This window comes from Rhinatrema bivittatum, chromosome 1 (genome assembly GCF_901001135.1).
Source record: "Rhinatrema bivittatum chromosome 1, aRhiBiv1.1, whole genome shotgun sequence".
NCBI lineage: Eukaryota > Metazoa > Chordata > Amphibia > Gymnophiona > Rhinatrematidae > Rhinatrema > Rhinatrema bivittatum.
In genome coordinates this window covers 159,154,796-159,168,524 of record NC_042615.1, presented here as the reverse complement: position 1 = coordinate 159,168,524, position 13,729 = coordinate 159,154,796, and the positions used below count along the sequence as shown (strand labels likewise).

General features: G+C 45.5%; 1 protein-coding gene across 1 annotated transcript in view; it reads left to right on the top strand.

The window, feature by feature from the left end:
- The window catches only part of NIPA2 (NIPA magnesium transporter 2), a 72,131-nt gene extending 68,698 nt beyond the window's left edge, over nucleotides 1-3,433 (top strand). The window contains exon 7 of the mRNA XM_029589162.1: nucleotides 2,541-3,433. Coding sequence (XP_029445022.1) covers nucleotides 2,541-3,151 — 611 coding nt within the window. The 3' untranslated portion in view covers nucleotides 3,152-3,433. The remainder of the gene's footprint in view (nucleotides 1-2,540) is intronic.
- The last annotated feature ends 10,296 nt before the right edge of the window (nucleotides 3,434-13,729 follow it).

The following is a 13,729-nucleotide window of genomic DNA, read 5'->3' as shown; positions in this document are numbered from 1 at the left end:
TGCAATTTGATTCTGCAAGTATGGAAGTTGATAGCTTTGCATGCCCTATGAATTGGAATTATTTACAGCTTCTCAGATTAATGGTAGCACCACTGGATCTGGTCCCATGGGCCAGAGCAAATGACATTGCTGAACTTTTCCCTTCTCTCGCTGGTCTCCTCAATTTGTAGGTCTATGGAATCCAGCTTCCTCTGCAGCCTGCAGTGCTGTACTCTCTTCACTGGAGGCTGGTACTTTCTCAGCTACTACAGGACTCAGTCTCTCCTTCTCTTCCTAGATCCTGGTTAATGATAAATGCGAGCCTAACTGGTTGGGGCATTCATTGTCAGTACCAAGAGGCTCAGGGATTTTGATCTCAGGAAGAAGCTTTGTGGTCCAACAGATTGGAAACCAAAGCAGTCCAATTGGCACTGCAATGCTTTTCCCCATTCTCAAAAGCAAGGCAGTCTGGGGTTCTCTCTGACAATGCAACAGCAGTGGTTTATGTGAATGGACAAGGGGGTACCAAGAGTCAGGGAGTATCAGAGGAGATGATGCTACTCTTCTCATGGGTGGGAGAGTCTTCTACTGTTTGTGATCCACATTGCGGGACAGGAGAAAGTGTAGGCAAATTTCCTCAGCAGGACTATTCTGGATTTAGGGGAGTAGGAGTTGAGTCAGTAGGCCTTCTTCCTCATCAGTCAGCGGTGGGACCTCCCTCACATGGATCTGATGGTGACTCAAAGAAACACCTAGGTCCATCAATTTTTCAGCTGGCAAAGGGAACCAGGTGTCATAGGCTTTGATGCCTTGGCCCATGGAGGAGCTTCTTTACATATTTTCCCCATGGCTCTTCATTGACAGAGTTCTTTGCAGAGTGGAGGTTGAAAGCAATCAGGTCATCCTTGTAGTACTAGATTGGTTCTGGAGGCCTTGGTACATAGATTTGATGTAGCTACAGGTATACTGTACTCTGTGCCTTGCAGAAGCCGGGACTTTTTATTCAGGGTCCAGTAGTCATGGAGAATCAGTCTCTTGGCTCTTGAGTGGCAGTAGTTGCTCAAAAGGGAATACTCCTCCTCAGTGACTTCCATGCGTTTGAAGGCTCAGAAGACTTCCACCTTGCTAGCCTATATCCAAGTCTGCTGTTTGTCCTTCTATATGAGCCATTTGGAATCCCCCCCTAGCAGTCTGAGATTACTTGTAACCTAGCCTTTCTCAAGAGATGTCAGGGATAAAGGCCTGGCCTTGAGTTCTTTAAAGGTGCAGATGGTAGCCATCTCTTGTTACAGAAGGTGGCTGAGTGGTGTTTAGTGGCAATCCATCCAGTTGTCTTGTTTCCTTTGAAGTGTTAAAAGATTATGGCCTCCTTTCCAGCCTCTTTCCTCAGTGCTATCCTTAACCTAATTTTGTGGGTCTTGGGCAGTTTCTCTCTTCGAGCCACTGAAACACATTTCCCTTAAAGATCGCTCTCTAAAGGCTGCCTTTTTGATAGCTATCTGCTTCGCTCCTCATATTGAAGATTCGGGCTTTGTCTTGCCATGACTTTCCTTGTTTCTTTGGTACCTTCCTTTCTTCCGAAAGCCAACTCTACATTCCACATCAAACTGTCTCTCTTCTGGCCTTGGTTGTGAAGAGTGCAGAAATGTATTCAGGTGTCTGGATGTCTGTAGTTTACTGATTCACTATCTGGAGCTAACTAATGCTTTTTGTAAGTCCAACAGACTTTGTGTCTTATTTGGGGGGCTGCAGAAAGGTGAAGCTCCTTCCAAGGCCACTCTGGTGTACTAGATCAAAAAGGCTGTTGTCTCTGCCTATGTGCTTTGTGGTAAGAAGCCTCCCAAGTGAGTTTGAGCGCACTGAGAGCACAATCACTTTGTTGGGTGGCGGTAAGGTGCTTATACCTGCAGACGTTTGCAGAGTGGCCACTTGGTCTTCCTTGCATACTTCTGTGAAGCATTACAGATTCCTCTGTTTTAGTCGGAGGATTCTGCCTATGGGGCTGGGGTTCTCAGGGTTCCCACCCTGGTCAGTAGGGCTTTCATACTTCCCACCTGAGTATGACTGGACTGGAGCAGCAGGACAAAGTGGAAGTAGAAATTTCGTACTGGTTAATTTCTTTTCCATTAGTCCTGCTACATCAGTCCAGGAACCACCCAGGAAGCTGGACTTCTTTATGTGGGAGTCTTAGTTCAGTGTTTTTCAAACTAGCTGTACATAGTTGTGTCCCTCGATGGACAGTAGCTATTTTTAATGAATGTTTGCTCTGATTTGGAGCTTTGTCATTTGCATACTGGTTTTCTTCTGAGCTTCACCATCCATAAGTAATAATGATGATGTCATGCTAGGAAAATGGTGGTGTTTGCCTTCATCTGCTGGTAGAGGAAACAGTCTACCTGTGTGTGACTGGACTGGTGTAGCAGGACTAATGGAAAGGAAATTAACAGGTAAGAAATGTTTCCTTTTTATTTAATTTGGAATTTAAAAAAATGTATAGAAATGTAGAACAGTGAAGTGTTTATCTGAGAAAAACTAAACTTTATATTTGTTTCCCATTTCAGGCTTTATGGTCTTCGCAACTGCTGTTGTTATTGTGTCCCTAATACTTATTTTTGTCGTGGGACCTCGCCATGGACAGACTAACATTCTAGTTTACATCGTAATCTGCTCTGTTATTGGAGCCTTATCCGTATCCTGTGTGAAAGGCTTGGGTATTGCTATAAAGGAACTTTTTGCAGGAAAGTCTATACTGAACCATCCGTTGGCCTGGATCCTGCTGCTGAGCCTTATAATGTGTGTCAGTACACAGATAAACTATTTGAACAGAGCTCTGGATATTTTCAACACTTCTCTAGTGACTCCAATATATTATGTATTCTTTACAACATCTGTTTTAACTTGTTCTGCTATTCTTTTCAAAGAATGGCAACACATGTCTGCTGCTGATATCATTGGCACCTTCAGTGGCTTCCTTACAATCATCGTGGGGATCTTTTTATTGCATGCCTTCAAAGATGTAAATTTTACAATATCAAACCTGCCTGTATCCTTACGAAAAGATGATCATTCAATGAATGGCAGTTTGACGAATATTTATGAAACTTTTAATCATGATGAAAAAAGTCATCTGGGTGACAGTGAGCCGCACTCTGAGAATGTCTCTTCCAGGTAAAATGGAAGCCTGTCATTTATTTAAGAAAATGTATCAAAAAATGCTAATTAAAAACATTTTCTATAACAGGGTTTTGTGTGTTAAAACATCTGCATGTCAGTGTGTCTGGAACAAGTGACATTTGTTCTTTTTAGTTTGTTTTGCTTGGGTCTAGTCAATGCTGGAGTCATAATATGCCTTAAATTAACCCATTGTGAGTGTACATGGTACATTTCTGTTTAAGTTTAACAATGTAAAAACTACTTTGATTAGACTTTTCAATTAAATGTATTGCATTGCTAATTTTTAATTGTATATCAAATTTCTGATTTGTTCAGAAACAAAGAAATGATGGCAGAAAAGGACTAACGGTCCATCCAGTCTCAGAAAGCTTATGGTAGCTTCTGCCATGCCATATAAGTCACCCCCATACTTACCAGTTTCCCAGAGCTTCAAAGTCTGGGCCCTTGTTGGTTGCTGTTTGAGTCCAATTCTCAGTTACCTCTTGTCGTTGACGCAGAGAGTGATGTTGGAGTTGCATCAGCAGTATGAAAGCTTATTGGTTAAGGGAGGTAATTGCCACAACAGCAAGTTACCCCATGCACTCATTTCTTCATTTCCATCCTCTAGCATTTAGGGATCCACAGTGTTTATCCCATGCCTCTTTGAAATCTTTCACCATTTTTGTCTTCACCTCCTCCTGAAGGGCATTCCAGGCATCCACTATCCTCTCCATGAAGAAATATTTCCTGATGTTGGTTCTGAGTCTTCCTCCCTGGAGTTTCATTTTGTGACCCCTAGTTCTACTGATTTTCTTTCAAACAGAAAAGGTTTGTTGATTGTGCATCATTAAAACCTTTCAGATATCTGAAGATCTGTATCATATCTCCCCTGCACCTCGTTTCCTCCAGGGTATACATATTTAGGTCCTTCAACCTCTCCTCATAAGTCATTTGGAGACCACCCAGCATTTTGGTCGCCCTTCTCTGGACTGCCTCCATTCTCTGTCCCTTTTGAGATACGTTCTCCAGAACTGAACACAGTACTCCAGGTGAGACCTCACCAAGGACCTGTACAAGGGGTTTGTCACCTTTTTCTTACTGGTTATTCCTCTATGCAGCCTATCATTCTTCTGGTTTTAGCTATTGCTGTTATGCAGGTCAACCGCCCTGTCCGTCTGATCCTGCTTTCCTTTTGCCGCAGTGCAGCAGACAGGGTTCCAGGCTCCCTGGTCGCAGCCGGAGCCCACCGCCATTGCCCTGCAGCCAGCCTGCCTCTCTTCCAGCCAATGGCATGATGGGATGCCCTGTGCTGACTCTGCGCGGCCTGCAAGCCATCTGCCGCCAGCATCAACCGGCTCCCTAGGCGAGCAGGTGTACCATTTCTTTTGATTTAAAGGGCCAGTGGCAGGTAAACCTCGCGGCTCTCTCAGATGATGACATATATTGCAGGGACTATATATAAGGATAGTCCCTGCACTCTGCCAGTGCCTTGGCAACAAGACTCCTAGCTTCTGCAAGTCCCTTCCTCCAGTGAATTTCCTGATAGTTCTTGTCCCCCATCTTGTTCCTCAGACTGACTCCTCTCAACCTTTGCCTGGACACCAACCACGAGTATCGCCACCTGCCTCAATCCTTGCCTGGATATCGACCACAGAGACCCCACATAAGTCCAGCCGCCCTGGTACCAAAGGGCTCAACTTAAGGGGAACGTGGGCTGGTATTGGTGAAGCTCCAGCAGGGTGTCTGCTCTTCTCCAGCCTTGCCTGCCAACAGTGGGAACTTGGGCTCCTCCCACAGGTAGTGAGAACTCCCCCTTGGTCCAGGGGTCAACATCAGAACAGATTGCCAAGGCCATGGATCCGGCAGAGGCTAACCCAGTTCTAGCTCAGAAGGGTCCTGGAGGCACTAGCGGCATCCATGGAGTGTCTCAGCGCCCACCTTGACTGTATTAGTACCAGCAGGTGCAACCCCATCCACACTGAGTCTTCCGATGCTGGCGCCTCCCACATGCTCTGTCATTTCATTTCCTGCTTCTTGTTATGCTGGGATCTGCAGTGATGTCGGATTTCTTAACCAGTACAACATGCACTTTTGCCTACATGCTGCGCTGTTCCCTGACAGCACTACGAAAACTACCTTCATTCTGTCCTTTAATTGAGGGTAAGGCTCTAGCCTGGGCTTCCCCCTTGTGGGAATGCTCAGACCCCATTCTCCAGGATCTCCCCCAATTCTGGACCTTTTTCGGACGGTCTTCGAAGAACCAGGTCGTTTGGCTTCCAGATCTGAACTCCTGCATATCCACCAGGGCGGGCATTCCCTGGTAGATTATACAGTCTAATTTCTTACACTGGCTACTGAACTCCATTGGGGAGGAGAAGACTGCCTCCGGTCTATTTTTTTGGACGGGCTAGGGCCCAGAATGAAGGATGAGTTGGCGGCCTGTGAACTTCCGGCCTCTCTGGACACTCTTATAGAGTTACAGGCAGGATCGACAGATGCCTGCAGGAGAGAGCCCACGAGCTACAGGGTCCGAGGAGGTGTGGGGCTGCAGTCAACCATCCCCAGACATTCTTCTCCCACCTCATGTCCACCTCAATCACTTGAAAAGCAGATGGAAGAGCCCATGCAGTTGGGCCGTGTTCGCTAGTCTCCAGAGGAATGTTAGAGGTGCCAACGGGCTGGACTCTACTTGTACTGTGGAGAACCCGGTCATCTAATCGTTTGCTACCCTGTCCTGACCGGTAAACTCTTGGGCCTAGGACTCACAGGGGGATTGATCCTAGGTTTGACCACACCTTTTCCCCTTTTAATGCTGCCAGTAACGCTCTCCGTGGGAGGTCGTGACTTCTCCACATTAGCCTTGGTACACTCCGGAGCTGGTGGGAATTTCCTGATGCAAGATCTTGTGGAGCAGTTAATTCCTACTCGTTCTTGCCCAGTGCCATTGACTCTCTTCATTCATGGGGACCCTCTCCCAGGGAAGATCACACATCACCACTCCGCTGAAATTCTGCACGAATCCACACTACCTGGAACATTTCACCTTTTCTGTCATTCGGAAGGCCATCCATCCGGTGGTGCTTGGCATTCCCTGGCTACAGCTACATAATCCCCAGTTTGACTGGTCCTTGCTACAGCTGACCCAATGGGGCCCTGGTTGCCAAAAGATCTGCTTGAAGAAGCCCACTGCTCTACCATGCTTTCCACCACTCTGGTCCCTGACGACCTACCTCCACTATATTCCCAGTTTGCAGACATCTTCACCAAGAAGATTTGCAGACACGCTGATGGCACAGTCGTACTCTCAATGTAGGGACAATCTTGTGCTGGGTTCCATACCTCCTCGAGGACGGGTCTACCCCTTATCCCTACCAGAGACCAGTGCCATGTCGGAATCTACAAAAGGGTTCATTCGGTCTTCCTCCCTGGCATGGGCCATCTTCTTCTTTGTCGGCAAGAAGGACTGTACCCTCTGGCCGTGTTTTGATTACCGTGGCCTGAATGCAATCACCATGACGGACCAGTACCAGCTAATGCTCATAGCCGAGCTGATTGACCGCTTACAAGGGGTGAAAATATTCTCCAAATTGGATCCCCATGGGGCCTACAATTTTTGGTCCGGATATGTGAAGGCAACTAATGGAAGACTGCGTTCAGATACTTGTAGTGGCCGACCCTGGTGTTGGTCATGCCATTCGAACTCTACAACGCCCCTGCCGTCTTACAAAACCTGATGAATGAGATTTTCCGCAACCTCCTCTACGACTGCGTAGTAGTGTACTTAGATAATATCCTGGTATTTTCCAAGGATCTGCAGTCTCCTCATGAGAATGTTGCCAAAGTGCTGCAAAGGCTGTATGCTAAAATAGAAAAATGCGTATTCGAAAAGGCCCTTCCTTTTCTAGGCCACATAGTTTCTAACCAAGTTTTCTGTATGGACCCAGCGAAACTTAAGAGCATTCAGGACTGGCCGCAACCCAGCAGCTTGAGGGCCCAACAGAGGTTCCTGGGCTTCGTGAATTACCACAGCTTCATCTGGAACTATTCCAAATTGGCCGCGCCACTCACAGCCCTAACATGCAAGGGAGCCAAAACCAAGCAATGGCCCACAGACTGTAGTAGCTTTCAAAGTTCTCAGAGGCTTTTCTTTAGAAACTGTCTCCAACATCCGGATCAGAGATTTCCTTTCGAGGTGGAAGTTGATGCCTCGTCCGAAGGAGTAGGAGTGGTGCTCCAGTCAGCACAATTCCTCAGGAATCTTGCACCCCTGCTCTTTCTTCTCCAAGATGTTTTCCTCAGCCGAGCGGAACTATGCTATTGGAGACAAGGAACTCCTAGCGATCAAACTTGCATTTGAAGAGTGGCGCCAGTGGCTCGAAGGAGCTAAACACTGAATTACCATCCATATGGACCACAAAACCTGGAGCATCTCCAGCAAGCTCAACACCTCAACCCAACTCATTGGGCTCTCTCCTTTACGTTCTTTGACTTTGAGCTTCACTACAGACTCGCAGCCAAGAACCTCTGTGCGGATGCTCTTTCCCGCTCATTCAGCTCTGAGGAAGCTGTTGAGCCTCACCTCACATCATTGATCAGCTCGAATTCATCTCTCTGCCACTTAGACCATCCCTCTGGGGAAAACAGTGGTTCCCAAAAGACTCCGGAAAAAGATTTTGTCTTGGTCCTATAACTCCTGCATCGCTGGCCACCCAGGACATGCCAGGATCCTGGCCTTCACCAGTTCTGTTGGTGGCCTAATATGTGCAAGGACTTCTGGGCATACATGGACTCTTGTCCAGTCTACACACAACTGAAAACTCTGGTGGGACGTCCTTGGGGGGGCAGTTACAGCTGCTGCCGGTCCCAGAGGAATTGTCGAGACACACACCCACTGACTTCATCATGGATCTCCCAATCTCGCAGGGCAAGACTTTCATCTGAGTGGTAATATACTGCTTTTCGACTCCCCAATTGTGCTGCACAAAGAGTTGGGCCATCTTTCACTTGCATGGGCTGCCTAGGCACATTACTTCAGATCGGGTACCCTGTCTTCTGCAAGGTTTTGGCAGAACCTCTGTAAGAAGTTTAATATAGCTCTAGACTTCACGACAGATTACCACCCCCAAGCTAACGGTCAGGCTGAGCGGACTAACTATTCCTTAAAGCAGTTTGAAAGAACCTACGTCCATGCTCGACAAGATGACTGGGCTGATCTCATACCTTGAGCTGAGTTCTTGCATAACTCGCATTTCTGCACGGCCACAGGAGCCTTGCTGTTTCAGATAGTCTACAGCAAACAGCCACTGCCTTTGTCAGTTTCATCTCTGGTAGCTCAGTTGATGGCCGAGAAGTTAAAACTGTGTATCCATACCCAACATATGATTAGGCAAGCAGGCTTGTTGGCAAAGAGGTTCAGACTGCCACCGCAGACCAGCACCCCAATTCCAATGAGGAGAGAAAGTTTGGCTCAGCAACCACTACATTCGCCTAATCTATGCGTCTGGCCCAATGCGTCTGGTCCCAATTGTGCTCAGACAATTGGGACCAGTAACATACCAACTTTGGCTACCCCCTTCATTAAGGATTCGTAATTCCTTCCATGTCTCGCTTCTTAAGCCCCTCATTCTCCTGGCCCACCCGTAGAGTTCCTGATCCACCACAGCTTGCCACTGAGGGCAACGCTATCAAGTGTGCGATATCCTAGATGTTCAGAGACTAAGTCGAAAGTGAGAGAGTACCTTCTTTCCTGGGAGGGATACGGGCCAGAGGAGAATTCATGGGGACTGGCTTCCAACATCTTAGAGCCTAATTAGGCAATTCCATGCAGATCATCCAGGGAAACCAAGTCTCGAGGGGAAGGGGTACTGTTTCGGGGGTTGGCTGCCCTGCCCAGCGTCCAATCCCGCTTACCTTTTGCCACAGCGCAGCTGACTGGGTTTCGGGCTCCCTGGTCGTGGCCAGAGCCTGCAGCTGGCCTGCCTCTCTTCCAGCTGGCGGCACGATGCCAGCGTCAACTGGTTCTCTAGGTGCACCCTGTTTTCTTTTGATTTAAAGGGCCAGTGGCGGGTAAACCTCGTGGCCCTCTCGGATGACATCATATTGCAGGGACTATATAAGGATAGTCCCTGCACTCTGCCAGTACCTTGGCAACAAGACTCTAGCTTCTGTAAGTCCCTTGCTCCAGCAAGTTTCCTGAGTTTTTCTGAGTTCCTGTTCCTCGGACTGACTCCTGCTTGAGCCTTTGCCTGAACACCGACCATGAGTATTGCTACTTGCCTTGACTTTTGCCTGGATATCGGCAGAGACCCTACGTAATCCAGCCGGCCCTGGTACCTGAGGGCTCAACCTAAGGGGAACATGAGCTGGTAGTGGTGAAGCTCCAGTGGGGTTTCTTCTTTTCTCCAGCCTTGCTTGCTGACAGTGGGAACTTGTGGGGCTCCTCCCCACAGGTAGCGACAACTACCCCCTCTGTCCAAGGGTCCACGACCAGAACATCGCCTTCTCACATTGCTTCGCCGACTTCAGATTGCTAGACCTTATCACCCCAAGGTCCCTCTTTTTGTTGGTGCGCAACAGCCCATCATTCCCCCATCACATACAGCTCTTTTGGATTACCACACCCCAAATGCATGACTGCATTTCTTGGCATTGAATCCCAGCTACCATATCTTCGACCACTGTTCAAGCTTCCTTAATTCATGTCTCATTCTCTAGTCATTTCGGTGTGTTCACTCTGTTGCAGATCTTAGTATCATCTGCAAATAGACAAACTTTACCTTCTATCCCTTCCTCAATGTTGCTACAACGATATTGAATAGAACCAGTCCCAAAACAGATCCTGTGGCACTCCGTTTAACACTGCTCTCTCTTCAGAGTAGGTTCCATTTACCATATTACACTGTCTTCTGTCTGTCAAACAGTTTGTAATCCACATTACCACCTTGGCACACACTCCCAAGTTAATCATTTTATTTACAATCCTCCTATGTGGGACTGTACCAAAAGCTGTTGAAATCCAAGAAGATCACACAGTGCTCTTCCTCAATCCAATTCTTTAGTCACTCAATCAAAAAAAATCAATCAGATGGTAAACAGATTGGCTCAAAGACATTTTGTATGTAATACTAATTCAATGCACCCCTACTGTTTCAAACTTAGTTGTAATATGGCAATGAATGTACAACACATGCTTACGAAGAATAAAGCATAGAGCAGCTTCTAAACTTAATCATGGGTGAAAACTGACAGTTGCTTAGGAAAGGAGCACATGAGTCAGAGGGGATACTAGAATTACAAGTCAATTCAAATAGCCTGATAGTTTGTGCTAAAGACCGAAATAGCCTAGGTGGAATTAAAGAGCAGACGAACATGAAGGATTCTGAATACCTGTATCAACTGCTAAAAGCATTTTGTGAATAAAAAAATAAATAAATAAAAACTCTCTAAATTATATGCTAATGTCAAGTCCAAAAAAAATAAGTGGAGTTAGAATGTATGACTCTTAATAAAGAGAGTCCTTATAAAAGATGTATAGATTAAAACTCTTGAACACCTTAAAGTACAGGGACTAGCTATTTAGTCCAGTCTACCTTAATTAACCAGAGTGGGAATCCAGGCCACAGAATATTCTGCAAGGAGGGGAATAAAAGCCCAGGCTCAGAAAGAGAGGAGGAAGATCCAGTAACTAGGCCAGAGCCCTGAGTGTTTGAATGCTTGACTTTTTTGTTGTAGCACTGCTGATGTAAGTAGGCTTTTCGCTGTCTTTCTGTTTAAAGTCGTCACTTTCCTTATTGTCTCCCATACCACTTGAGACAATTAAGTTTTTCTCCCCTACCAGTGGATGGAGACAGAAGAAAAGTTTTACTGTACTGCTGGTACTTACTCAGTATTTTTTTTTTAACTGCAGATGGCACAGTAACTTGTCTTCAGCAGCTGGTAGAGGTGTCTCACCTACAGTTGTACTTGAGAGACTAAATTTCTCCCAGAGTTGTTAGGTTCTGTTGTTGGACCATTCCCCTGGTAGAGTAGGGTTGACCAGGTGGGTTGGTGACCCTTGTATGACATAGACCCCTATCCTCGGAGGGTTTGATAGCAAGTGGTGCTGACTCCCTAGTCTTTACTCTTGTAAAAGTATACCTGTAAGGGATCCTTTGCAAGATATATATGCTTTGTTTCTATTATATGTATATTTTGTCTCTGTAAATTTAAGGACTGATTTTTATCTCATAGAAATAGGCAGCTAACTTCTGCCCTTTTATAAATGTATCCTGTATGATATGAACATAGAGGCATTTCCTAGCTTAGAAGTTAGAAGCAAAAGCAGGAAATGGGAGGGGTGAAATGGGTCAGTAGACAGATCTGAGTTTAAATGCTTTATATATCATATGCAGAAGTGTTATAGCAGAGTGTGAATTGCCAGCATGTGATAAACAAGGGCATGGGACCTGTACCAGAATTCAGTATGGCACAGGAAGATGTCTGAACAAGTAATTGCAGATATAAAACTCAGGAAAGTACTGGAAATTTTTGCTTAAAAGGCCAAGATTACCAAATAAGCTCTAAAATTGTACATCCTTGCCATCCAATCAGATCTGAAACAAACTCTGGTTGATTGATAATGATTTGCAGTGTCCTGATTGTCATAAGTCTGTCATGCCCAATTAATCAGATGTCTAACTGGCTAACCAATGAAAGAGGTCTAGCACCACACATCATCCATTTATGAACCAGATACCGACAGTAAGCTAAGTTCTACCTATGATGATTGCAAGCAAAACAATCAGCACAGAAGTTTAAACCAGGAAGATTACAACAGACAAGAGGAAGTGCTAAGAGCACAAGACATCACAGAGGGTCCTGGCAGCACAGACATTCCCTGCTAAAGATTTTGATTGGACTAGAATTCTGAAGCAGTTAAACTTCAGCTGATAAAAATCTTCAGATAACTAATCAGCCTCAGGTTAACTTTAGGTGGTAAGCTTTGTTAAGACAGGAATTCACCCAAAATTTATTAAGTGATAGCCTGGAGCCGGTGGAGTTATTGGAAAGGATGGGAATCACATAGCCTTTAATTGGTTTGGTTTGTACTTTGTTACAGAGCATGGGTCCACTAAGGGTTAAGCTGTACACCAGTTGGGAACCTGGGAGGTGGAGGGTTCAACTAAGGATCGGCCCATTCAGATATTACAATTATAGCTAATTAACCTGCAGATTAATCTGGGCAATAGGAATCCAAGATTTTGAGATTAGGCTTTTTAATTGTGTTTTCTGGGTTTATTCACTTTAAGTTTAGAATGGCATGTTCTCAAATTTTATATAGGAAAGATGGAAATATTAATGGATAACAAATGGAGAGACTAAAGATTAAAAAGCCACTTCCAACAAACAATTGAAGGAGATTTTTACACCTATAAAGCAAGAGGAAGAATATAAAATGTATTAAACTCCTGGAATAGTATACTGTGGCTTTTTTTCACTGAAAGAGGGGAAGTGTGCAGCTCCTGCTATGTTCAGTGACATTACTAGCTTTACTTGTTTTTACTGGAATAATTAAACAGGAAAATTGTAAAAAAATGCATCTTGTATTCTGTTTCAGGAAAACTCTGCTAATAAAATTTGGGTGCATTCTTTTCTGTACTTGATAAGTGTGTGTTTTTATTGTAATTGGGATAATAAGGTGGGTTTTCCCGTCGATAGCAGGGCTGAATTAGCCATGCTGTCATGGGATCTGTCAATCAGGTCCGGGAGGCAGAGCTTTACAAAGCAGAGATCAAGATTTTAGCGCTCTGCGGCTGCGCATATGTTCCTGCGTGACAATCAAACCCCTCCAAATGTTGCAAAATGCAACAGCCAGAATCATTACCAACACCCGGGAAAACTGACCACATCACTCCTATCCTGAAAGACCTACATTGGCTCCCCATCCCCTCTCGAATCCTCTATAAAACACTAACCACCATACATAAATCTTTGTTCTCTCACAATTCCCACTGGTTGGACATACCATTCAGCGCTGTCTCACTGAATCGTCCTACGAGAACAGTTCACAAAGGAACCCTGCATGTCCCGTCCTTAAAAACAGCACATCTTACATCAACCAGGGAACGAGCTATCTCTATTGCAGGCCCCACACACTGGAACTCCATGCCCACGATGCTTCGTCTAGAATCCTGCCCAATTAAATTTAAGAAGAAACTAAAAACATGGCTGTTCCAGCAAGCCTTCCCAGACTAAGCCCCTCTCCCCTCCCTACCTCTGCCCCAAATGCTCGCCCCCAGATCGTCCCGGATCCTTTGTAAATACTCCACTGGTGCTGCTTCCCATTCAGCACATCTCTAATTTATAACCTGTTGAATTGTATTACCTAGCTTCTGTTAACCAGTTGCTCAGACCTATATCTTCTTGCCTTCTCTGTTGTTGTTATATTCCCCACCCACCGCCCTGTTATAATGTATTTTCCATTCTTTTGTTGTCATGTGAACCGGCATGATGTCTCCTACTAATGCCGGTATAGAAAAGTTATTAAATAAATAAAGTAACAGATTCTCCTCAGTCTATTTTTTTCCATGAGCGGGATCGCACACGGGGCTGACTTCTC